General features: G+C 42.4%; 1 protein-coding gene across 1 annotated transcript in view; it reads right to left on the bottom strand.

The window, feature by feature from the left end:
* The window catches only part of rap1gapb (RAP1 GTPase activating protein b), a 23,947-nt gene extending 2,467 nt beyond the window's left edge, over positions 1–21,480 (bottom strand). The window contains exons 1-21 of the mRNA XM_070837536.1: positions 21,382–21,480; positions 19,653–19,688; positions 18,001–18,048; positions 16,144–16,182; positions 15,745–15,930; positions 15,040–15,143; positions 11,818–11,896; positions 11,679–11,732; positions 11,479–11,562; positions 11,287–11,387; positions 10,693–10,822; positions 8,273–8,428; positions 8,085–8,156; positions 7,895–7,981; positions 7,342–7,512; positions 5,599–5,730; positions 3,650–3,759; positions 2,483–2,599; positions 1,699–1,834; positions 1,129–1,228; positions 374–483 (exon numbers count right to left, since the gene is read on the bottom strand). Of these exons, the coding sequence (XP_070693637.1) occupies positions 374–483; positions 1,129–1,228; positions 1,699–1,834; positions 2,483–2,599; positions 3,650–3,759; positions 5,599–5,730; positions 7,342–7,512; positions 7,895–7,981; positions 8,085–8,156; positions 8,273–8,428; positions 10,693–10,822; positions 11,287–11,387; positions 11,479–11,562; positions 11,679–11,732; positions 11,818–11,896; positions 15,040–15,143; positions 15,745–15,930; positions 16,144–16,182; positions 18,001–18,048; positions 19,653–19,688; positions 21,382–21,477 (2,148 nt within the window). The 5' untranslated portion in view covers positions 21,478–21,480. The remainder of the gene's footprint in view (positions 1–373; positions 484–1,128; positions 1,229–1,698; positions 1,835–2,482; positions 2,600–3,649; positions 3,760–5,598; positions 5,731–7,341; positions 7,513–7,894; positions 7,982–8,084; positions 8,157–8,272; positions 8,429–10,692; positions 10,823–11,286; positions 11,388–11,478; positions 11,563–11,678; positions 11,733–11,817; positions 11,897–15,039; positions 15,144–15,744; positions 15,931–16,143; positions 16,183–18,000; positions 18,049–19,652; positions 19,689–21,381) is intronic.

Below are 21,480 nucleotides of genomic sequence, written 5' to 3'. Positions count from 1 at the left end.
CAACAAATACAAAACATCAAAGTGGGGCAGCAACTAATGATCACATTGATTATTGATTAATCTGCCAATTCTGGTCCAGACTGAAATATCTCAACAACTATTAGATGGATTACTGTGAAATTCTTAGCAGACATTCGTCGTCCCCAGAAGATGTATCCTATTTACTTTGGTCATCCCTGGACTTTTTACTCTAGCACCACCAGGACGTTCATATTTGTAGCTTAGAGTGAGACCTCACAGCGCCTAGTGGATGGATCGCCCTGAAATCTGGTTGAGACATTCACGGCCCTCCCAGGATGAATAGTAATTGCAATTGTAAAACAACCTGAGTGTCAGCTACACTAATGAATGATGTCAACACAGTTTGTCTCACCGATTGGTGCTTGTGCTCCTGTGAGGGGCGCTCTGTCTTGAGCAGGCTGTCTGTCCCTTTTGGCTCTGATGTCTTTACTCCGTCCGGTTGCTGCTGAAGATGAGAGGCTGCTGGGAGGGAGGCGACAGATGTGTGGCTGTCATGGTTAATAAACTCAAGCACATAATGCTGCCAGCTGTTACGGCCGAAAAAGGATAAGCATGCAAAAGATTAATGGTTCAGAGTGAATCATTAGTGCTAGAAAAAAAACCATGCAAGCGGAGAGTTCTGTGGGAGTCACTGATAAGTTTACAATGTACTTTTGGAGTAGTAAACTTCATTTAAGATGCGTTCGCTACACACACACTGCCTCCTGTTGTCGGCAGTGAGCTCCACCGGTGCAGCCGAGGTGAAGTTCATCACTCAAGGGTGCTGCAATATTAATTGCTCAGGAAGCAGAGAGTGTTATTCTTACATCTGCCCCATCTAGATTTTCCCCAGTTGCTGTGAAACAGTCGACCCGTTGTAAGTTGCTCACACCTTCAGGCTATGGCTTATCGCTGCAATCAGAAAGCCGAATGCTGTGTAGAGTCGTGAGATGAAGGTAGATGAAGCAACAACTGTACCTCTCGCATGGTAATACGAATGTCTCACAGCAATCACTCTTGAAGTTTATTTCAGTGCATTTTACCTCTTGCAAGCATACGAGCATTTTAACAGAGCCGTTTCCACAGCACGCCGACCCAGATACACGGGCCCTTTGCTCTTAAACTCACCTGGAAAACTTCCCTGGCTGGCACTGCATGCACTGTCCTCTGCCGCAGAGCCGTACACAAATGAATCTGTCTTGAGCGGTGTAACACAGGACACACTTTCCTGCAGGAGGGGGTAAAGGAAGTTAGACATTTCTCCCTTTTCTTCCTTTTTTTTTTTCAACCAACAACGTATATAACAACAACAAGTAAGACATCATAATCACAACCACAGCTCTGCTCCGTTATTGTATTTGCATTCGTCTCTTTTTTTTTTTTGTCTCTTTTTTAGATGCAAAATGGGGCAAGTGAAGGAAATGGATAAACATATTAATATGTATTACTATGCAATACATTTGGAGACCTGCCATTGCTGGGATATAGTGAAATCCATCAAAGGTTCTACTATCCTTTTCTTCAGTTGTTTAGGTAAACAACAGTTTCAAAAACAAGTAGAATCTTTTTTTTTCCCAGCAGCAAAGGTGAGACAAATGAACCACAAATCATCATCTGTGAGAAGCTGCCTGCTGTTCATCATTCATTTTTTCCCCTATATGTGCTTTATGTGCTTCCACCCTGCCTGTCTCCACCCACCAGTCCAGTGTCATAGTCCTCCTCTGCCTCGTGCTCGTGCTCCTCCACTACGCTGGCAAAGCTGCTGGCGTTGGAGGAAGAGCGGGAAAGGTCCTGCGCCTCGGGGATGGACGGCGCCCTGTAACACATTGCCAGACTACACACCTGGGTCACTCTGGCAGCACAAACACCTGCGCTTTCCATAAGCTGAGTTTATCTGGGCAACACAATCAAGAACTTTCTGTTCTATTTTTGTATTTGGTACTTTTCCCTCCAAGAGTCTAATTTGTCAGCTTCATTCCACGGCACCTCAGGTTGTACTTTCAAGTAAAGTGACAGCGGAGTCTTTGCATCTGTGCCAGGTTATGTAATCTTTTAAGCTGTTTTGAGGTTAATGCAGCCCTCTAAATTAGCTATATCTAGGGCTGTGCAATGCTTACCGAAAAAATATTTCTGACATACCAACAACAAACAAACTGGTTCAAGCTCAGCCTTTAGGAGACAGTGAAACTTACTTCCAGCTATATCATACCAATACTGAAATCAAAATCCCAGAAAATATCTTGCCTCATATTAGCTTTAGTCCAGGCATGTATATAATTGAGTTAATTCTCAAATGTAACGTATACTGTCATGCAGCTGCCTCCTGCAGAATGAGAGCAGAGTGCTAGTTTCATTGTAATGAGGGTAATTGTTCAGTTGCATTGCCTGTCCACTCATCCGAGGGGCCAATCAATACAAATATGTTCGCAATGTTTGTGAATATAAAATACGTAGCACAGTGTTGAATTAGAATAATAGTCACCTGTTCTTAGTAGCAGGAAATTCTGGAGAGCTGTGATTGGAGGAGTTGTCTGATTTGTTTTCCTGCCAAAGGTGGCTGCTGTCTGGTGTCCTCTGGGTGCTGGGTGACACCTCCCGGCTTCATGGCAGGGACGGATATTGACACATGAAAATAATGTGAATTTACTTCTTGCATATGACATAAGACACAAGACAACTCTTGATGAATGTTATAACACTGAACAAGTGTCCCTTAAACAAACTGCTGCTTAACTACAAAAAGGTTGATTAAGTAAGTTTATCTGATCGCATCAACGTGACGCTATTTCAGTTTTATTCCCAGTGTAACTCACATTGTATATGGTCAAATTATATCAGAAAACGTGACACAAGAGCGTTTGCATTGTCACTCTTTTCAAGAGTAAAACATCGAATGCCACCTTCGCTAAAAAGAAAGTCGCAAAAGACGCAATGCCACATAGGACTGATGAGCTGCTGTAATCCATATAAACATCAGAATACTGAGTTATAACCAATAATGATGTGTGGAGAGGTGTATTCGGATATTTTGCAGCATCTTGGTGTGATTTGCATGCGGTTTTTAATCAGGGTATACACAGTGGCAAGTTGTGCACTGCGGCGCACAGATTTATCCACGTCTGTCCAGCTGCCTTTGGACAGCTGCAAAGATTTAATTGATGCCAGAAAAAAGCCTCTCATTCAGTATGAAGTAGCTTTGAATAACAGATACTGTAAGAACGTTCTACACTGAACGCTGATTGATCTCCACTAGTGGAGAGTGTTTCATAAAAATGGTTTATTTACATTTTGAGCAAGATTTTGTCTTAACTGCACATTTTGCTCCAAGTATTTTGTTTGCTGTTGTTGATGAAATCATCAGACTGCATGACAAGCAGGAGCTAGGAGGCTGTTAAAGCTGTTATAACCTAGAATTGATGTAACATCTCAGTTTTGTTACTCGGAAACACAACAAATAAAGGCATTGATAACCCCCCCCCCCCCCCCCCCCTCTTGATCAAAACTACCATCCAGCAAGAGCCTGTATCTTACACAGCATATCTTCTAATGGCTGATTCCCTGTTTTTAATGTCCTTGCTTCCATCTGTTGCAACACTATTCTCTCTTCACTGCCCACTCACTGCTCAGCAGCTCTGCTCTCTCCTCTCACCTCCTCTCTTGGACCTCCTGGATGTTCTCAATGCCAATGGCGCTGCTGCGGCGGGAGCTGAAGGGCCCAGATTTTTTCCTGGTTGGGCTTTTCCCAGGAATGATCAGTGACTGACAGTGGGTAGGCAGAGGAAAGTCAGACATGCGCTACGGGGATAGTATGACAATTTCACAATCACAGCACAAATCATGTACGGTACGTGACACAGATGGCTACTGAAGTGAGAGATACCTAAATGTAGAAATATGCTGTGAAAGAATAATGCACGAAGCCCTGACATCTGCTGCAGTGGAATGCAAGACATGAATCAAGGAAACGCAATCATCTGAAATGTAATCATCTAACTGTAAAAGCTATTGGCATTACGGGAAAGATTTATAGTAAGATAAATGAGCTGTAACATCCCTCAGTCCATGACAGATCATTCCCTTTCAGCCATACTGTAATACATTAGCTACTATGTGAATGAATGAAATGAAAGAAATTGTAATTAAAACCATAACTAATCAAATGTCATTATAAATCATTATACCTATTTATCTGAAAACCTCTCACAGACACGGGAACTAAAACAGACACATTTTAAACTGCTAACTGCACATTTCAATGAACAGCAAAGTAAAGAACAGAGACGAAAAAGTGCACAAGAAGGGAGAAATATACATGAACCTCTTCTATTGTTCCTATCCCTATGGCACTGCCCCGGCGTCCATATTTACTGGGACTTTTCCCTGGAACAAGCAATGACTGAGCCATATGAGACAGGGCAGGGAAAGCGCAGAGAGAGAGGAGATGATAGATTGAAAAAGCAAGAAGGGGAAGGAAAAGAAAAGAACACATCATAAGATCTCATGCGCACAGCACAAAGAATTTCAACAGCAAGGTGCAAAAGATCTTGAGAAGGAGCTTGCAGCATGACTTAATAGAAAAGGCATGATACTAGTGAGATGCTTTTCAGAGCAAAAGCAGGCTGGGGTCCAACACAGGAGGGCACAGCAGGAGATGGAGTGCCACTGAGGTAGCAGGCATGTCGGCAGTTTCTGCCCTGAGGGTTACAGGTCTGTTTAGTGATGCATTCAGAAGGACAAAAAGGGCAGAGAGGGCTGACAAAATCCAAAGGGGCAGCTTTTACAAAACTTAGTCCTTTCAGAGTTGGGGTTGATTGAGTTCCAATTCAAAATGCTGTCAGTAAACAAATCCCAAAGTGCAATAAATGCCATGGGTGAGCTGAAACATAATCAACCCCAATCTTTGACAGAGACACGAACAGGACAGTACGCTCCTTGCGTTTACAGCTTGGTGCCATGCATACTCCGCAGCCACACATGCACATATACGAGGCTGCGTAGAGAGGCTGCAACATTTAGAGGAGGAAACGGTCATGACAAAAGCGCAGTCAGGAAGGAGGGAGTCTGGGTAGTCATACAGCTGATACACTGGGCTCACTCATTTAAAAACTCAGGACAGAGACTACACTGGGGCTCACACACATCTTGCATTGAGAAGGAGATCATCAGATTCATTCGACAACAGAAACTACTTTGAACACCACCCGAGATGTTTAACTTGTCGCTCCATTTGGTGATGAGGACTCTTTCAACAGATGAACGAATAAATGAAATGCTGAGTGTGATTTTATGTTGTTAATTTTCCCAACAAAAAAATCTAGTTAAAAGCACCGAACGAAAATGAAAAAGGCAGTCGATGAATGTTGCCTTAGCACAAAGAAAGACTGAATGTAAAAATATCAGGAATGAAACCAAGTGCTTTGATGTTACATGTTTGAACATGTTTGCTTCACATTGCTGTTGCTCAAATGCTGCTTATAAGAAAGAATGGGGATTAGAGCAGTCAGCATGTGTATTTATCCACTGTGGTGAAAAGATACTGAAGGTAGCCTGAAGGTATGTGTTAGGTGGGCATCATGTGAACCAAAATGAGCTACTTACAATCCCTGGGGTTTTTGGGCTCTCTGCGGGATTGTGGGTAAAGCTGCCACTGTGACTAGTGGAGACTGTGTGTGACTTCTTGTTACTGAGGCCCATGGCGTCCATAGACTGGCTTCTGCTGCGGATGACCCGCTACAGAGAGAAACGAGGAGATACTGTCAGTGGATCCACTTTGATACTACGTGGAAACGCAACACACTGACTGATTTTTCAAAGCATTGTACACCACATATAAGTGACTATATGCTCAGGATCGATGCAGATTAAGTCAATTTCAGTTGACCAATATGTACATAATAGTAAATACTTTGGTTCAGTGTATCAGGTACACCGGGAATATATTGTATTTATATTGAATATTCACAAAATGTGCTGGCACTAGGTCTCTTTCATACATTTCTTACATTTTCAAATGACACAATAGTAAAAGCACAGGTGTGAATAATAAAATGAATGTTGGCTGACTTCCATGTAGCTGCTTTGGTTTTCAGGGTCACTGTCACAGTGTACTGGGACACTTGAAAAGAATGCAGACCTTGTTAATATAATATAATATAATATAATATGACTAGATGCTGAATCTTTTGTGAAGTGCTAATGTGTGTGAATATTTTAGTATATATTTGATGTCTGAGGGCACAAATGTGTGCATACGGCCATACGAGTGTACTTGTGTGTGCATGTCAACTCATCGTTCGTGCTTACGTGTGTGTATGCAGGACTATTTTTGAACACTTAGGGGCAGTGCAGGTCAATAGTCAGGAGGGAGAAGCCGAGTGAAAGAAATTTGGGTTCACAGAGGGTCGAGGCTTTGTGGCAGAGGAGGATGAAGCTCTTGTCTCCAAAAGTCGTCATTTAAGAGGGAAAAAAATCTATAGTGTTTTTTTTTTTTGTCATGGGAGGGGACGATGACACACAGTGTGAGGACGGCAGTGAGAGAAAGTAGGAGAGACAGCGAAATCTACACAGCTAGAGGCAGCGAGGGAGAAAGACAGACTGGGAAATCTTTGCAGATCTAATTTGTGGAGGTGTGAAGCAGAGAAAGAGAGGCAGCAAGATGGCTCTCGACAGGTAGAGAAAAGAGAGGGACAGGACAACAGTGCATTTATACAGATGTAGTGTATGAAGGTATGGAGGAGAGATGGATCAAAGGAGGCAACAGACAGTATAAGAAAGGTGGACATATTTCTCTGAAGTTGGACGGAAAACACAGAAAAGATGGCTGACAACTAGTCAGTGACACAGAGATAAGAGGCAAACAGCGAGGGAACGCTGCCCATGGGGGAGACATGCACACTGCATCATCAGCTCCTTAATGAGTGGTCATTAAATCGTTCATCAGGCACACACAATCACAGCTCCTACCATCATGCCTCAGCGACTGGGCTTTGCTCCACCACCCTAATGGTCATTGATGGAGCACTGTCAGTCACAGCAAAGTGCTTTTCATACTCAACAGGACGCTCCCCAGCCTCAAAACCACACCATCATGTGAAAACACACCGAGTTCAGCAGTCGCAGCCAAGTGGGGAAATCAAATGCCACAGGACTGGTCCTTTGAGATACTGCAATTTTTCTATGCTTTGTTTTCTCATGTGTGAATACCCAGAATCCCAGCCAAGAGACAGGAGAGGGGGGAAAAAAACGCATCCTAAAAGTTTCTCCAGTCATAACCATTCTCTCTCATGCATGTGGAGTTGCAGATTAACGGCGCGCCTCGTCAAATGAGGGACGTGGCTGTACCTTAAAGGATTCAAAGAAGCCTCCTCCTCCTCCTCCTCCTCCTCCTCCCCCTCCTCCTCCTCCGGCCCCGTTCTCCAGCTTATCTTCGTCTCCGCCGAGACCCATCATGGACTGGCTGTTTATGTGCAGCTCCTCATACAGCGTCTCCAACAGGGCTGAACGTGTGCGCTCCTGCCAGCAACAACACAGTCAGTTTTGCGCAGGTACTCACACTGCCTTTGAAACCTAAAATTCCAGTTCGTACATCATTTGAAATTACGGGATGCAGGTGATGGAAATGATATGACAGCACCACATCAGGATGATTGACATCAGCTCTAGAGCTCATTTGCATTGTGGTTGCTGTGTGAGAATGGTAATATGACAATAAATCTACGCTGTCATTTGAAATCATTTCCTATCAAGCACACAGCCAGAAGGATGCGCACCCCTATGCAAACAGGTGTGTGCTCAAGGGTGCACACATGTACACACACACACACACACACACACACGCACCACAGGTATTCACCCTTCTATGGCGGCACAGGTTGCATTGAAACACCCTTCTCACCTCAAGCTTGGCAAACTTTTCAGCCTTGTAGCAGGCGTACTCTGCGTTAATGAGTTTGGTGAATAGGAACTCACGGAAGTCGGTGCCCTGAGGAAGGCAAGTGTAAAGAAAAAAGGCAGAGAGAGAATGACAGCTTGTGATGTCTGCTTGTAAAAGGAAATCGAGTTTATGAGTTTGTGCGACTGCTGACCTTTTTGAAGATGGCAGGGTCAGGCAGAGCAGGCCCAAAGAAAGGTACATCATCCCGCGCTGTCACAGACACCTGGAGGGGAGAGCGGGTGAGCGCAGCCTACGGTACACTGTGATGATACACGGGCCGTGTTTTATGGCCACGTGGCACATTTTCTTAATGCAGTTTTGGCTGTCCTTGAAACCAACCTTGTAGGTGACATTGTCCGTGCACGCATTCTCCACCTGCACCACCACATACGCATGCAGGAAGTTGGACTGGATCATGTCTGGTACAAAGGGCGTGTTCTCCTCCTGGAACACGATGGCTACGATGTCGTTGCCTATGTGCCTCTTCCTCTGCAGCTGGATGGCACAGATAAACGGAGCAAAGGGCGGAAAACATCTCAAATAACCAGTTAGAGAATCAGACACACAGGCCCGTCACGGAATCACTTCCAGGACTGGAGGATCGACTGGGAGCAAATATAGTCCTAGCAGAGAGATGGACATGACTTTGATCCAAGAGTCCAACGTCTTCTGTCATATACACCCCAGTTTTGTCTTGTATCTCTCTTGAAGCTTGTGCTAAGGATTCAAAAACTACACAAATCTATAACTGAATAATTTACTGCAGAAATCTATTTTGTCAATGCAGCTATGACAAGGCTGGAATAATTTGGGCCCAAGCTTTTAAAGGCTGTTAATGGGGTGGAAATTAATTTCTCTGAATACCAGCGACACGGCAAAGTAAAACAAAAATGGTTTATGATTCTGCAGATGGCACAAGTCCTTATTGCCAAAAAGCTTAAACTTGCCAAAAGGACACTTGAGAGAGTGACTATGCCCAAGTACTGAATTTCTATCCAAGCAATGTATTTTAGAAACCTTTGTGTTGCCAAGCATTAGGGAGACTCTTACCCTTTGCTGGAGTATGAATCTGTGTCGTCACCTCATTGCCTTTTGCCAGGAACTCTAATTTAGACTGTTCACCAGCTCCCATAAATATCAAAGAAGATATGACTTTTTTCCCTCTTGTGAAAAATTTATCAATTGAAAAATTTGACCAGGACTTTGCAGCAATTGGGGCAAATTTCATGTTTGAGACTTAATCAATATTGTCCCAGTAGTTCTGTGGCCAAATATATGCCAGAAATATGATGTAAATGGAACAAATTTCTTATTGTTCAATGGAAAAATATCAAACAATCCAAATTTCAAACATGTACAAATGTCTCACACTTTTATCCTTCATCATAAAAGCTCCTAATTAGCCTTGTAATTATTACTAGATTGGAACACTTCTAAACAGCTCCACTGCAAAATAACAAGCAGTTTTAGAGAGAATTGAGATCGGAATTTGATAGACATGAATGATCAACAAGTAAAATCCTTTGCGGGCAAAACAACCACACCATATCTGCCTGGTGTGTAGTGTATTGTAGTGGAGGCTGCAGTGACACAGGACCCATGTGGCTGCAGAGGCAGAGCAGCCGGGTTACTGCTGCATCGTCCCTGAGCTTATTAGCTGTCAGCTTTAATATTTACTCTCACAGGGGCTTTCTGAACACAGATAGCTGAATAACATTCATTCCACTTTCTCTGTGCAGATTGACTGGCAAGTTCAAGCATCATCTCAGCCAGACAGACACTTAAAAACAAACTCAGCAAGTCTGGAGCTAGGTTGAGACCTGAGACCTGTTAATTCTGTATATCCACTCAAATCGGATCAAATCAGCCACATCTCGCCAGACTAATTCCCCACTTTCCCCCATCTTAAATAATTCTATGCTATTACATTTGCACCTTGCCTCCTTGTCTTTAGTTCCCCCACGAATCATCCCATATGGGTGATGTTTATGTTCACCTGTTGTTTTTCCTCATGCCTTGGCAATACCGGCTGCCTGTGCAGGGTGACTGCGGTAACAAAGTTCAAACCACTCTGAGAGGCAGCGAAGAGCAGCTGGGGACTAATGCAGCTCACAGCAACATGGCATCACAAATATAAACGTCTTCAGTCAGTCAACAGCAGAGAAACCTCAATGCAATTAGAAAACACTGCAATGCTGGTGGAAATGGTAAAAACATACAAAAACAAACCTAAACAAATGTTGATGTCTTAGCAAATACACAGAACTAGAGATGTCTTGGGAAAATAAGGTTAGTTGCCTGGAGACTCTCATGTAACTACAACAAAAATGAAGGAAGCTTCAGCTGCCAGGTAGCTTAGCTTAGCACAAGACTGGAATCAGAGTGACATTTCAAGTCTTTGTACCAAGTTTAGGTGGCAATAGCTCAATGTTTATCATACAAAAAGGAAAGTGGTAGTAATCTTCTCATCTAACTCTCCATGAGAAAGCAAACAAGTGTACAAGTGTCAAAATATGCCTTTCACGTTAGCCCTTGCTGATTCAGATTTAAACGAACTGCCTTTAAAAGTTCATGTTCATCAATGCTAACTTCAAACCCCTTGACTTGGATTTTGCAGCCTTTGAGCCATTAGCTGCTGCTGATGCAGTCAGGAGTCAGGAGGAGCAGCCTTTACAAATCAATTAGTGAAGGACATCGAAAACTGCCGTGCAAACACAAATTAGTCACCCTCATAATTAATCATTGGCATGTCACTATACCTGCTGTGAGTCTCCTTCTGTGTAAGGCAGCTTGGTGGACACATGAAACATAATCTCCTTATTATGGAAGCTTGTGTAGACGGATTCTATCCCCGTCTGCCCATGAGTGACATCCAGCCCACCCCGAAACCTGGAGAAGAAAAAGGAAAAGAAGAAAGAGGAGATTTAAGGGCAGATGCAAGAACAGGGAAAAGAGATTAAAAAAAGGAGGAGAAGAGAGAAAAAGAGGTAAAGGTGGAGAGAGGAATGAGGTGAACAGCCGGGAGGAAGACAGCCGAGTGACGAACAAAGCGGTGTTAGCAGTGGAACACAAGTGTGTGCACTCAGAGCAACCGGTCCATCCGTGCTCATCCATCATTGAGGGAATGCCAAGGGCACTTCTTCTGCCTACTCAATCACAATGTCAGCAGCACTGCAAATATCAAGACACTCTAAATCGCCTTTTTCAGGGATTCATTTAAAGTCAACTCTGATCAATAGCAATGGCCTGCTTCTGACAGACATGAGGCAGGGCGCTATACTAAGAATTAACCACAAGCGCTTAAATCTGCTGCCGAGAAAACTCAAAGAAATTGAACGGAAAAGTGTCCGAACCCCTTAAAGTCATGAAGCTCAATCTTGTGCCCCAGAAACTCCAAGAACTCGACAAAGGCAGGACTCTCTTCCATGTTTCCAAACAGCTCCTCCTCTGTTGTCTGCATGGAGGAAGCAAAGGACATTTTCAGGAGGAGTGGCGCATGACTTCAAAAGCAAAGATTAGCAGCAGTATCTCTGAAGCGCACTCACCTGGCCAAACCTTTGATAAATAACCCCAAACTTGAAGTTGTTGCTGATCACATGCTCATCAAAGGTGACAATGAGCCTTGATGCCTGTGGACAACAGAGTAGGAAGTTTCCGGTCAGGTTCATGGAGATGTGGTGTCGGTGAAGAGCAGGTAGCAAGCAAGAAAGTCATATTTGGAAAAATGACGGGGACTAGTGCCTACCTTAGGGTAGAGGACAGGATAAAACCTGTCTACGTTTACTTCCTCACAAACAAGCTGGAGGTGAAAAATTACAATAAGCCTTTCTCATTTTTAACATATACTGAAATAGATTTTTTTTACTATGTATTCTGTACGATACCTTAGCCATCTGAACCACATTGGGAAACTCGGTGAGGCAGGAAATGGGAATCACATCATGGTAGGTTTTTAGCTTTGTGCTGAAAGGCAAACAGTTTGAAAAGTAAAAATGCTCACTGTTGGGTCTCTAATCCAATGAAATCCTCTTGCTTTAATGGCTCCTTTCTTTGATGCTTAGCATTCATGCAATGGACTCGCCGGTTCAAAGGAGATCTTTTCCTATAGATTCTGTATGGGGCTGGGAGGATAATGGTCTTTACGCTTGATGTTTTTGAGCCAGGATAGCCCGGAAGGGTCGAATAAGCATCATTACAGGGGGTTTGAGGGTTCACTGCTCTATCTGAGAGGTACAATAAATGATACCACAAAAACATTGGGCACCACAAACTGATCTGTGTCGAGAAAATTGGTTAGATAATAGCCACATAAGCCACAAAATTGGGGCTATGTTGTAAAAATGAACATTTCGAGAAAACTGGAAACTTGTGAAAGGTAGAAACAAGCTGCAAAATGCTGACAATTGACTGTTTACCTTTGTTTGGTGGTTTATCAACTATAGAGTAACCACAAAAGCACCGTTAAGGTTCAGAGCTGTAGAAGAAGAGAACCTCTGTATTTAAAGAGTTTGAGGGTAGAGTCTTTTTTTAGCTTTTCCAAAACCTTAAGCATAAGAACAGTAAAGAATGGTTTGATATGTGTGATTATCTGCTCTAACTAAAGCTGCTTAATACCTTATTACCTACAAAAGTTTTACTTCAAAGGCTAAGAGCACATCATTAACTATGTAGGTGACACTGGTCTATAGGCTTATATAAAATAATAAATAATATAAAAAATTATATTAAAAATCCCCATTCACATCAAGCAGATCCATTTTGGTCCTGAATGTTATCACAGTTTAAGGGGAACATTGTTTTTTGTCTTTTTGTCCAGTTTTTTTCCAAAAACACCACAAATTCTGGGTGTTTTAATCTGTCGTCAATATCATATATGTGTTATGTCTATGGGGAAGTCTATGGGGCGTTGAGAGTAAAATAAAAAAAGACATTATGAGTCATCAGGTAGATCTCTTACAGATGCTTTAAATATGGACTGTGAGTCAATGCTCATGACAGCACTAGCAGAAGTGACTGAGTTTGACTTGGGTGATGGGGTGACAGTGGGTGGTGCCCACCCCGTGGAAAACATCACTATGTGAACAATGTTGTGGGCTGAGTGACTGCTACCTCGCCGCATACTCATCCACTCTAAAGCTCCATTAACAAAGAGGCAATGCAGCCATAAAATTCTGGAGTAGAGCCTCTCGTGCTAAAATTAATTCACAGGTTATGTACGCTTAGCTCTGCCTATCTCCCCCTCGTCTGCCTTTAGCAGAATGTGAAGCAGGAGAGGATTTCAGTGAGTGTGCACGAATTTGGGTGATGGTGGGTGAGAAGCGTTGTACTTGCACAGCATAGATGAATAGGGCGCTGATTGTTGAGTATTTTGTGGCACAGTTTCTGTGTCAAAATTTATACAGAGAAGCTTGAGTGTTTATGCTGTACCACACAAACATTCTCACTCTTATTTACATTAATACACAATTACATAACGTAAATGACATAAAATCTCTGTTGGACCCTGGCATGTGTTTTTCTTTTGTACTGCTATGGAGACAAAAGTAGAACCTTTTCTAAATCTGCAAAATCTATTTCAAAAGATTAATAGAATTATTTTAATTATTCAGTTTGATTAATAGTGGCAATCATTTACTTAATAAATTATACGAGTAAAGCGACTTCCAGGGTATTTATGTGAGGGATAATGCCTGATGAAGTGTCCATTATCAGGAATTAATGGACGACGTGGAGTTAGAGTACCATCCAATGCGCAGCGGAGTCCATTAATTCAGGATTGTGGACACCTCAAGGGGTATTATTCCGCTTATACCATGGTGTTTTGCCAAAGAAAAAAAATTTGGCCCATTCATTTATAATTTCATGCAATTTGCAACCAAAACCAAAAAGTTTTTCACAAGCCATAACTCTGTTTCTCTGGTAATGCCTGAGGGTGAGACTAATGCCTTCCCATTAGGTTCTAATGGACGAATCATAGATACGACTTGGCAACGGGAGATATTTCTAGTCTGCTCAGCTCATAGATCCCTTTGGCTCAGCTATTGTCCCCAAATCAATATGAAGATTTTCACGAACAAATCAATGGCCGTATGTAACATTACTCGCCCCTGTGAACAGCGATCATTAACTGCTCTAAAATGTGATTAGAGTGATCATGTGATTCAAAGTCTCCGTGAGTTCAGAGGGGATCAGTCTACTTCCTGCAGCTTGTGGTGTTCAGAGGATGAGACACTGAAGGAAATAAGCTAGCTTGGTAGGGTGCAAACAGAGGCTCTGACTGCTTCCCTGTTGCTATGGTTACTCCAGCCAGCGCATAAATTTAGAACGGAGAAGAGACGGTTTGGCGGGAATTACTTAATAGGTGTCCATTATCACTTTTTAATGGACACCCAGCAGCCAATCAGAATCGAGTATTCACCCAGACCACGGTATAATATTAGATAGGTGCATGATATGAGAAGCAGTATAAGTTAAGGTGGACTTTGTCTTAAAAAACACATTTCAAAATACATTTTTTTGAAAACATGTGAATGAGCCAAAGTAGAGGTCAATGTATTCATTAACGTTTCAATCCTTTCATAGTGACTTAGATAACATTAGACTGGTAAGGTAGGCAGCAGATGTCTGAAGTCACATTTAATTGAAAAGGAAATTGATGAGAATATTGATTCAGTGCCCATCATAGCAGTGGCAAGCCTCCCTACAGCACTGCTTACTGTCACCAAGAGAACTGGAAAATACACATTAAAATTCATCACTAAGGCAGCCTGTGAGAATTTAGATGTTTGTCCTCTGTCCTTTTTGCTCAACTTAACACTATTTGTGAGCAAAAAAAAAATGTAATCTATCCAGAACAGTTAAGTCATGTGTAAAAATATTCTATGAGTAAATGCCAAAAATCACTGCATTACATGGACGTTTGAAACCAGGGCTGCTGTAGCTTCATTGTGAGAAAACAGAAAGAGAAACAAAGAAAGGAAAAATGGAGTAAAGGCAAAGAACAGTTCCAAGGGACATTGCAAAGGAAATGAGTAAGAAGGAACTAGTGCGAGAAAAACAGCACAGATGAGAACAGGCTGGAGATAAAGAAAATTAGGATACTGTACCGAAGCATCAAGCGCAGATGCTCTTGATCCCCAATGACATCATACTTCATGGAAAAGACCAAGTGGCCCAGGGCAGCATCCATGGTGTAATAATTAAAGTGTTCCTGGGGGCAGATAAGCAGAAGAACCTTTAATGCAAGGATGAGTGCTCCTCCAGCAACTGACAGTAAGGGTGACGTAATAGTAAATAAAAATATGAATAAATATAATAAATCAGAAAAGGGATGGAGAGAAAAACAATTAATTAAGGAAAGTAGTTGATTTGCCCTTGGTCCAATTCTTACATGTTTATTTTGAGCCCAGGCAATTTGTTTCACGGTTTAGAATCACGTAGCGTAATATTGTGACAATGAGTATTGTTTTCCACTTTCTATGGCGTAGGCACTTTTTTAGGTGCATTTCTTTGCTTCATCGCTTTCAGGGGAAAACACTGACAGCGTAGCAGTATTGAGAAAAACAAATGTTTCAAGGAGAAGACAGACATTGATTTTTACGTCACAAGCTAACTTTAAGAACTGCTCGTCCTCTTCGTCTCTTTAGATAACTCCATAACACGATTTCTATACGCACAAATGAGCTCTGGCAGTTAAATACCAATTGCAGTTTTGCAGGAAATGGAAATGAGCGACCTTTCCCAAAGCCAGCTCTACATTTTAAGACCAAGGTTGATACTTTTTGCTGTTTTGTAATCTGACCCGTCATCACCTTGCTCATGAAATGCTTCCTGTAGATCTTGGCGGTGCTGTTTGTCTCCAGTTTGATGTGGGAGGTCGAACACGGCGGCTGATCTGCCTCTGGTGGGTCTTTGGGCTCATGGTTGGTCCCCTCGATCCAGTAGCCTCCAAACTGGGGCAGCAGGATGAGTGGAAAAGGGCTACTGCGACCCAGGACCTGACAGTGATGGACAGTAACAATGTTGAAAAGAATACTGATTAGCAGCTCTGTCGTTGGTGTGTTGCATCAGCAATGCAGATTGCTTTCATTGTTGCAGGAAATGTGCCCTTTCTTTTACCTGTTTCAGTATTTAGCTCTACAGTTTTTGACACCTGTATAACATATAATATGTCATGTAAATTATGTGTGCGTTGAGCACGTTGTGTGTACCTCATGAACGCTGGGATAAGGGATGTAGTCCTCTTCGGTCTGCAGGGAGGGAAACAAATGTGAGTCAAGCTGACAAACAGCCGCTTGTAGTCATGCTTTCAGTTTTGGTTCTTTGAGTAAAATAACAATGAGCATAAACTCTTTGATGGAATATTAATATAACTACAGCATCATCCAGTTCTACAGTTTTCATGGTTATATATTTCCTAACATGACAGAGGCCACATTAGCAGCCTTTCAGACCAATGCCTTAAATTCCTCTCCAGTAAATATGTAGTTATTTTGTTTGTGAGCAAGTATCAGTTGCCTGAGGCTTCAATCTGTGCTCAATGCTATAGTTGTTATTATGTAACTAAGTTAAGTATTCTATAACCTCCAAGGACTGGGTGCTAAAACCTCTCAGTGTTGACACGAAAAAGGGACAGCAACATAATCTTTCTCTCTGAGTAAGAAAGTGACTTGGTTCCTATTAGATAATCATGTGTTGGTGTGAGAGACACTCTGAGTTCCTGGGTGCTAATGCATGTAGCACCATTTAAGAGATGTCGCTGACCACATAATGATAAACACTTCGCCTCTCATTTTACCTCTGATAGTTGTCACTGTGGCATTTACCTGAGGTGTTTGTTGTACACTGAAACCATTTTGTGATGTCGTGCTGCAATTTACTTCTTTGGCGAACCCACTTTCCCTCGGTTACAGACAGTGATTTTCTCCATTTACCAAGAGTGCCTTTCAACAACCCAAGCAACTGAGAGTACCAGTCCCTTGCACGAAATACAACCTTTCTTATGACACTGGATTATTGGCAATTGAACCTACCTATGAAGGTGGTACAAGAGGAAAAATCAGAGGACCAATGTAAAGAGGATTTATCCTCTGAGCTACATGGATATTTATACCACTTACTGAGACATTTCACTCAAAACCAATCATGTCAACCTCATGGTGGCGCTAGAGAATAGGTCAGGGGATCAGCACAGTCAATGGATTACATCGTCTGGGGACTGTACAATATTTAATAGCAATCAATATGCTAAAAGTATATGGCCAAAGTATGTGTTTATCCATAGAGCGTACTTTTGTATACATTTGTATTGAAGCTGTTGTAATGGTAGGAGCTGAGCCCAATCGGGTTAGTGAAGGGAAACCTTACTGCTGAGACTACTGCTACTACTGCTAAAATATTTTAGGCCATATTATATACATACATATTTTTACATATACATATTTTTGTATTGTATTTTTGCAGAAAGTCCAATCAGGTATAAATGGGACATTAACCCCCAGTACAAAGCCAGGTCAGCCAAGAGATGTTTATCCAAGTTTGGTGGGGGCGAATCCTTTAACCTCAACTCCATCCATCACCTTTGAGATGAACTGTGACAGCGACTGTGAGCCAGGCCTCATCGCTCAACATCAGTGCCCGACCTCAGTCATACCCTTGTAGCTGAATGGTAAAATCCTTGAAGCTAGATTCAAAAATTTTGTGGAAATCATGCCCAGAAGAGTGGAGGTCGTTACAGCAGGAACCATCCTGACTACAGTCAGTCCACAGCAATAGATGGTTTTATGTTCTGCTTTTACATGATCACCATCTATCATGTGCCCTTTCTGGCTTGACCTCAGGCTTCCTGCTAAGAGTATCTTCCGGTCTTCAATGCCAACTGCATTAGCTTGTCTAGGTAGTAAGACAGCTTAGGATTTTGCAATCCTACTCCCCGTTGAGTTCCTAACTCAGTTGGTGAGCATCATAAAGCCTGTCTGACAGCTGATAAGGAAAGGTTTATAACTCTGCCATTACTGATACTTTACCACACTGTGGTCTATGAGGAGATGTGAGGATTTGCGACTTACTTTGAGGGGGGGAGGGAGAGGGCATCTTTGCTCATCCATTCTGCAACCCTGCAGAGAGAGAGAGAAACTAAATGACAGGCTGCTGTGGGGACAGGTGAAATACCTCACATGTGAAAAGGTGGACAAAGAGACACATTGTTTCGTACACGTTGTTAAGTTTCATTACATTTAATTTGCAGAAGCCAAGTGTGAGAAAATTGTGACAATAATTCACGTTTACATAACACAAGCTTAATCATCAGATGAGCCACAGAAGGAGGAAGTATAAGAGGAGTGATATTTTATGGACAGTAACGAGAAAAAAAGATAAGCAGAGGTCCATGAGAACAGGGACAATGTTTCCATCCATCGCTACTGCAGATATCGTTACCCACAATTCCACTTATGGGCCAAAAAATAGGGCTTCCCATCTCCTCTATCTATTCTTCTGCTGCTGACTCATAACTACTGACACTTCCAGCAGAGAGAGAGATGAGTAACAAAGCATCCATGATCAGGGGCCCCTTTGTGTGGAACTCCCCGCAGCACGATTTGAAATGTATCAAATGTGATGCACATTTTTTTTAGGACTAAAGAAGATGAATCAAATGGAAAGTGTAACTGCTTTCATTGAATTCACTCTGTGAAGACTGTGGTTTAGTCTTCAGTTTCTCTGCAGTTTCTCTTTTGCTTCCCCATTCCCATTATTGGAGAGTATGCATTGCTCATAATGAAATAAAACTAATGTTGTCTGCAGCTCAGTGCTCAGTGCTGCTCATGTGCTGCTCATGTGCTGTCCAAGTGCTAAACAACCAAATGAAACAAATAAGGTTCTAATCCCTCCAAAAATCAGTACAATTAAACTGAATGCATAACTAATATGTAGTGTCACGTCTCAACATCATGTGATTTCTTTCTGTCCAAGCTGTAGCACACAACTTAAGTCTCTACAGTGTTAACATACCTAAATACATAAAACCTAAACAATGTTTCTGAGCATTAGAATACCTTTTGTCAGTTTACTGACTATTTAGATGAAGATCAAAAGAAAGAAAAGAACCATACAGACTCTATGTTCTGATTCAGTTAAAAGGGAAACAGTGAGGATTCCTATAGTATCAAAGACGCTCTCAGATCAAAGTATACCTTCAAAATGTGTTGATCTCCTTCCACTGGCTTATTTAGAATTGACTGTTCTTGCCTCTGGTTTATGTAATGAGGATAACATCACCGGCTACAAAACCCACTAGATTCCTACAAATCCACCTTAGCATATTGGAAAACACAACAACATTTCACACATCTGATGATACACATGAATCTACACAGCTGTGAGAAAAACACAGAGGCTCTGTTCAGCACATTCACAAGCATCAGGTTTCTAAAGGCAGCCTAAGGCTGTCACTGCTGCAAATACCAAAAACACATTAATGCCAAAAAAAAGGAAAACATGAATACACACAAGTGTTGCAGCAGCAGCAGGGTTGCAAACTAGAATGCAAAAATAGCAGGAGAAGCAGAGAAACCGAGTCTCGAAACAGAATTAAATGGAAGTTTTATGTCCAGTATGAGTGACATTCTGAGGATGCCTTTTGATTAAAGCCTGGGCGGAAGAACTGGCAAGGTTAGACAGCGAGAAACAAAAGGCAGAGCCTGGGGACCACTTACAGTACCTGCATCCTCTCAATCATGGTGAACAGGTCCGAGGTCTGGGGAAGAGAGTTGACACAGATCCAAAGAGGGGCATGGGTTTGACAGTTATGTTGATCCACTCTCCCTGCTGTCCTCACTCATCCTTCAGCTCTGCTCACTGTGACAGCTGTCTGTGCAGTCTCAAGACACGAGATCTAATACCCACTAATTTCTAACTTGACAATGACGGCGATCACTAATGCACACACACACACACACACACCCCATCCCTCCACCTATCACCAGTCTCACTGAGGCTTCATTCAACTCCCGGAGAATCGTTCCTCCACACTTGAAGACAAACACACTGTAAACAAATAACTCTTGAGGGAAAATGAGCCTCTAAGCTCCATGGTGCATCTCTCTGTTGCTACAGCCAACAGCTCATCTGACTGCGTGCAACGGCCAAATTAGCTGGAAGACACTATGATATTGCTGTATGAAGTGCACAGTCACATTAATGTGTGAATGAGACACAACTCAACCAGGTAACGGGCAGATACAGAGCGTAGAAGGTAGCAAATAAAAATAAACTGACATGGAGGGCCTGGCAACTGGGCTTTCATGTCAACCATGGTATAATCTTGATGTTTTATGATCAGTGTGCAGGTGTACTGATAGCAGTGCTGCTCATCAGACAGAGAGACTTCATCCTGCTACTTGTTTTATAATTACACCTCGGCCGTGCACTGCCACAGAACGTAAGTCAGTGTTTTGTCCAGTTAGCAGAGGCACTGATACTGGTTAAAGTAGAAGAAAACGCCCTCAGGCGTGCGTTTTCTCGTCTGCAGAGGCCACGTTATGGATTTTAAGCCCCAACCTGAGATGGAGAGGTTCGCAGCAGGCCTGACAGCAGTGCTTGTTGTGGGGTGAGCCCTCTGTTCACCATGTAACACAAGTGGACTGAAGTGCCAAGCTGATGTTTCCACATGACAGCTTAAATTTACTAAGGGGCACTGCAGGGCTTGCAAAACACACACACACAAGCACGCGCAACCACGGGAAAGCATACACGCGCATGCATATAAACATTTTCACACAAGCATGTGCTAAAACATTCTTGTAAAGTTAATCATACACACATCACCACCCATAAAAACACACATAAACACACACACACACACCTGATCCTGACCTAGTCAAGCCAAAGGTGCAGCCTCAGTCTATTGTTGCATGTGATAATAAACAATACCATATGATATTCAGGGAGAAACCGCTCTCCTGACTGCAAAACAAACATCAACAAACATTGTCTTATGCTGGCCAGATTATCACTGAACCACACAGACTGAATCTCTCCTGAGAAAGAAAGGAAGCGATGCTCTCCTAGTTTGTGGATGTGCTGCTTTAATGCAGCAGAGCGTGAGCCCTATCTATGTAGATATATGTCCTCATAAAAACAGCATCATTGCATAAATTAAAGATTGTATTTTGCATGTTACCATCAGGTTGAAAAAAAATCAAAATGTACGTACTGTTGGCAGTTTCTCCCCAAAAACAAACACAGCTGATTCTGTCTATATGAGGATAGAAACAGATCCTAGAGCAGTGGAGCATGATCTATCTGTACAATGTATAAAAATCCAATATCTACTGTTCTACAGCTCCAAACATATGTTTTTCTTTCTCTAAGCTACCTTAAGAATCAAACAAGTAGCAATAACGGGAGTGAAAAGAATCTCTCACTTTCAGCAAGTGAAAAATACTCACATCACTGAGGCATCGTCTCTTGAGAAAAGGCTTACTGGGGGGACTGTTGAGTACTCCAGCCAATAAGGCATTCTTTGCTATCCTGAGCTCAGTCATCGT

This window comes from Pempheris klunzingeri, chromosome 2 (assembly GCF_042242105.1).
Source record: "Pempheris klunzingeri isolate RE-2024b chromosome 2, fPemKlu1.hap1, whole genome shotgun sequence".
Lineage (NCBI taxonomy): Eukaryota > Metazoa > Chordata > Actinopteri > Acropomatiformes > Pempheridae > Pempheris > Pempheris klunzingeri.
Note: the sequence above shows the minus strand (reverse complement) of the source record. Positions and strands in the feature narration are given on the sequence as shown.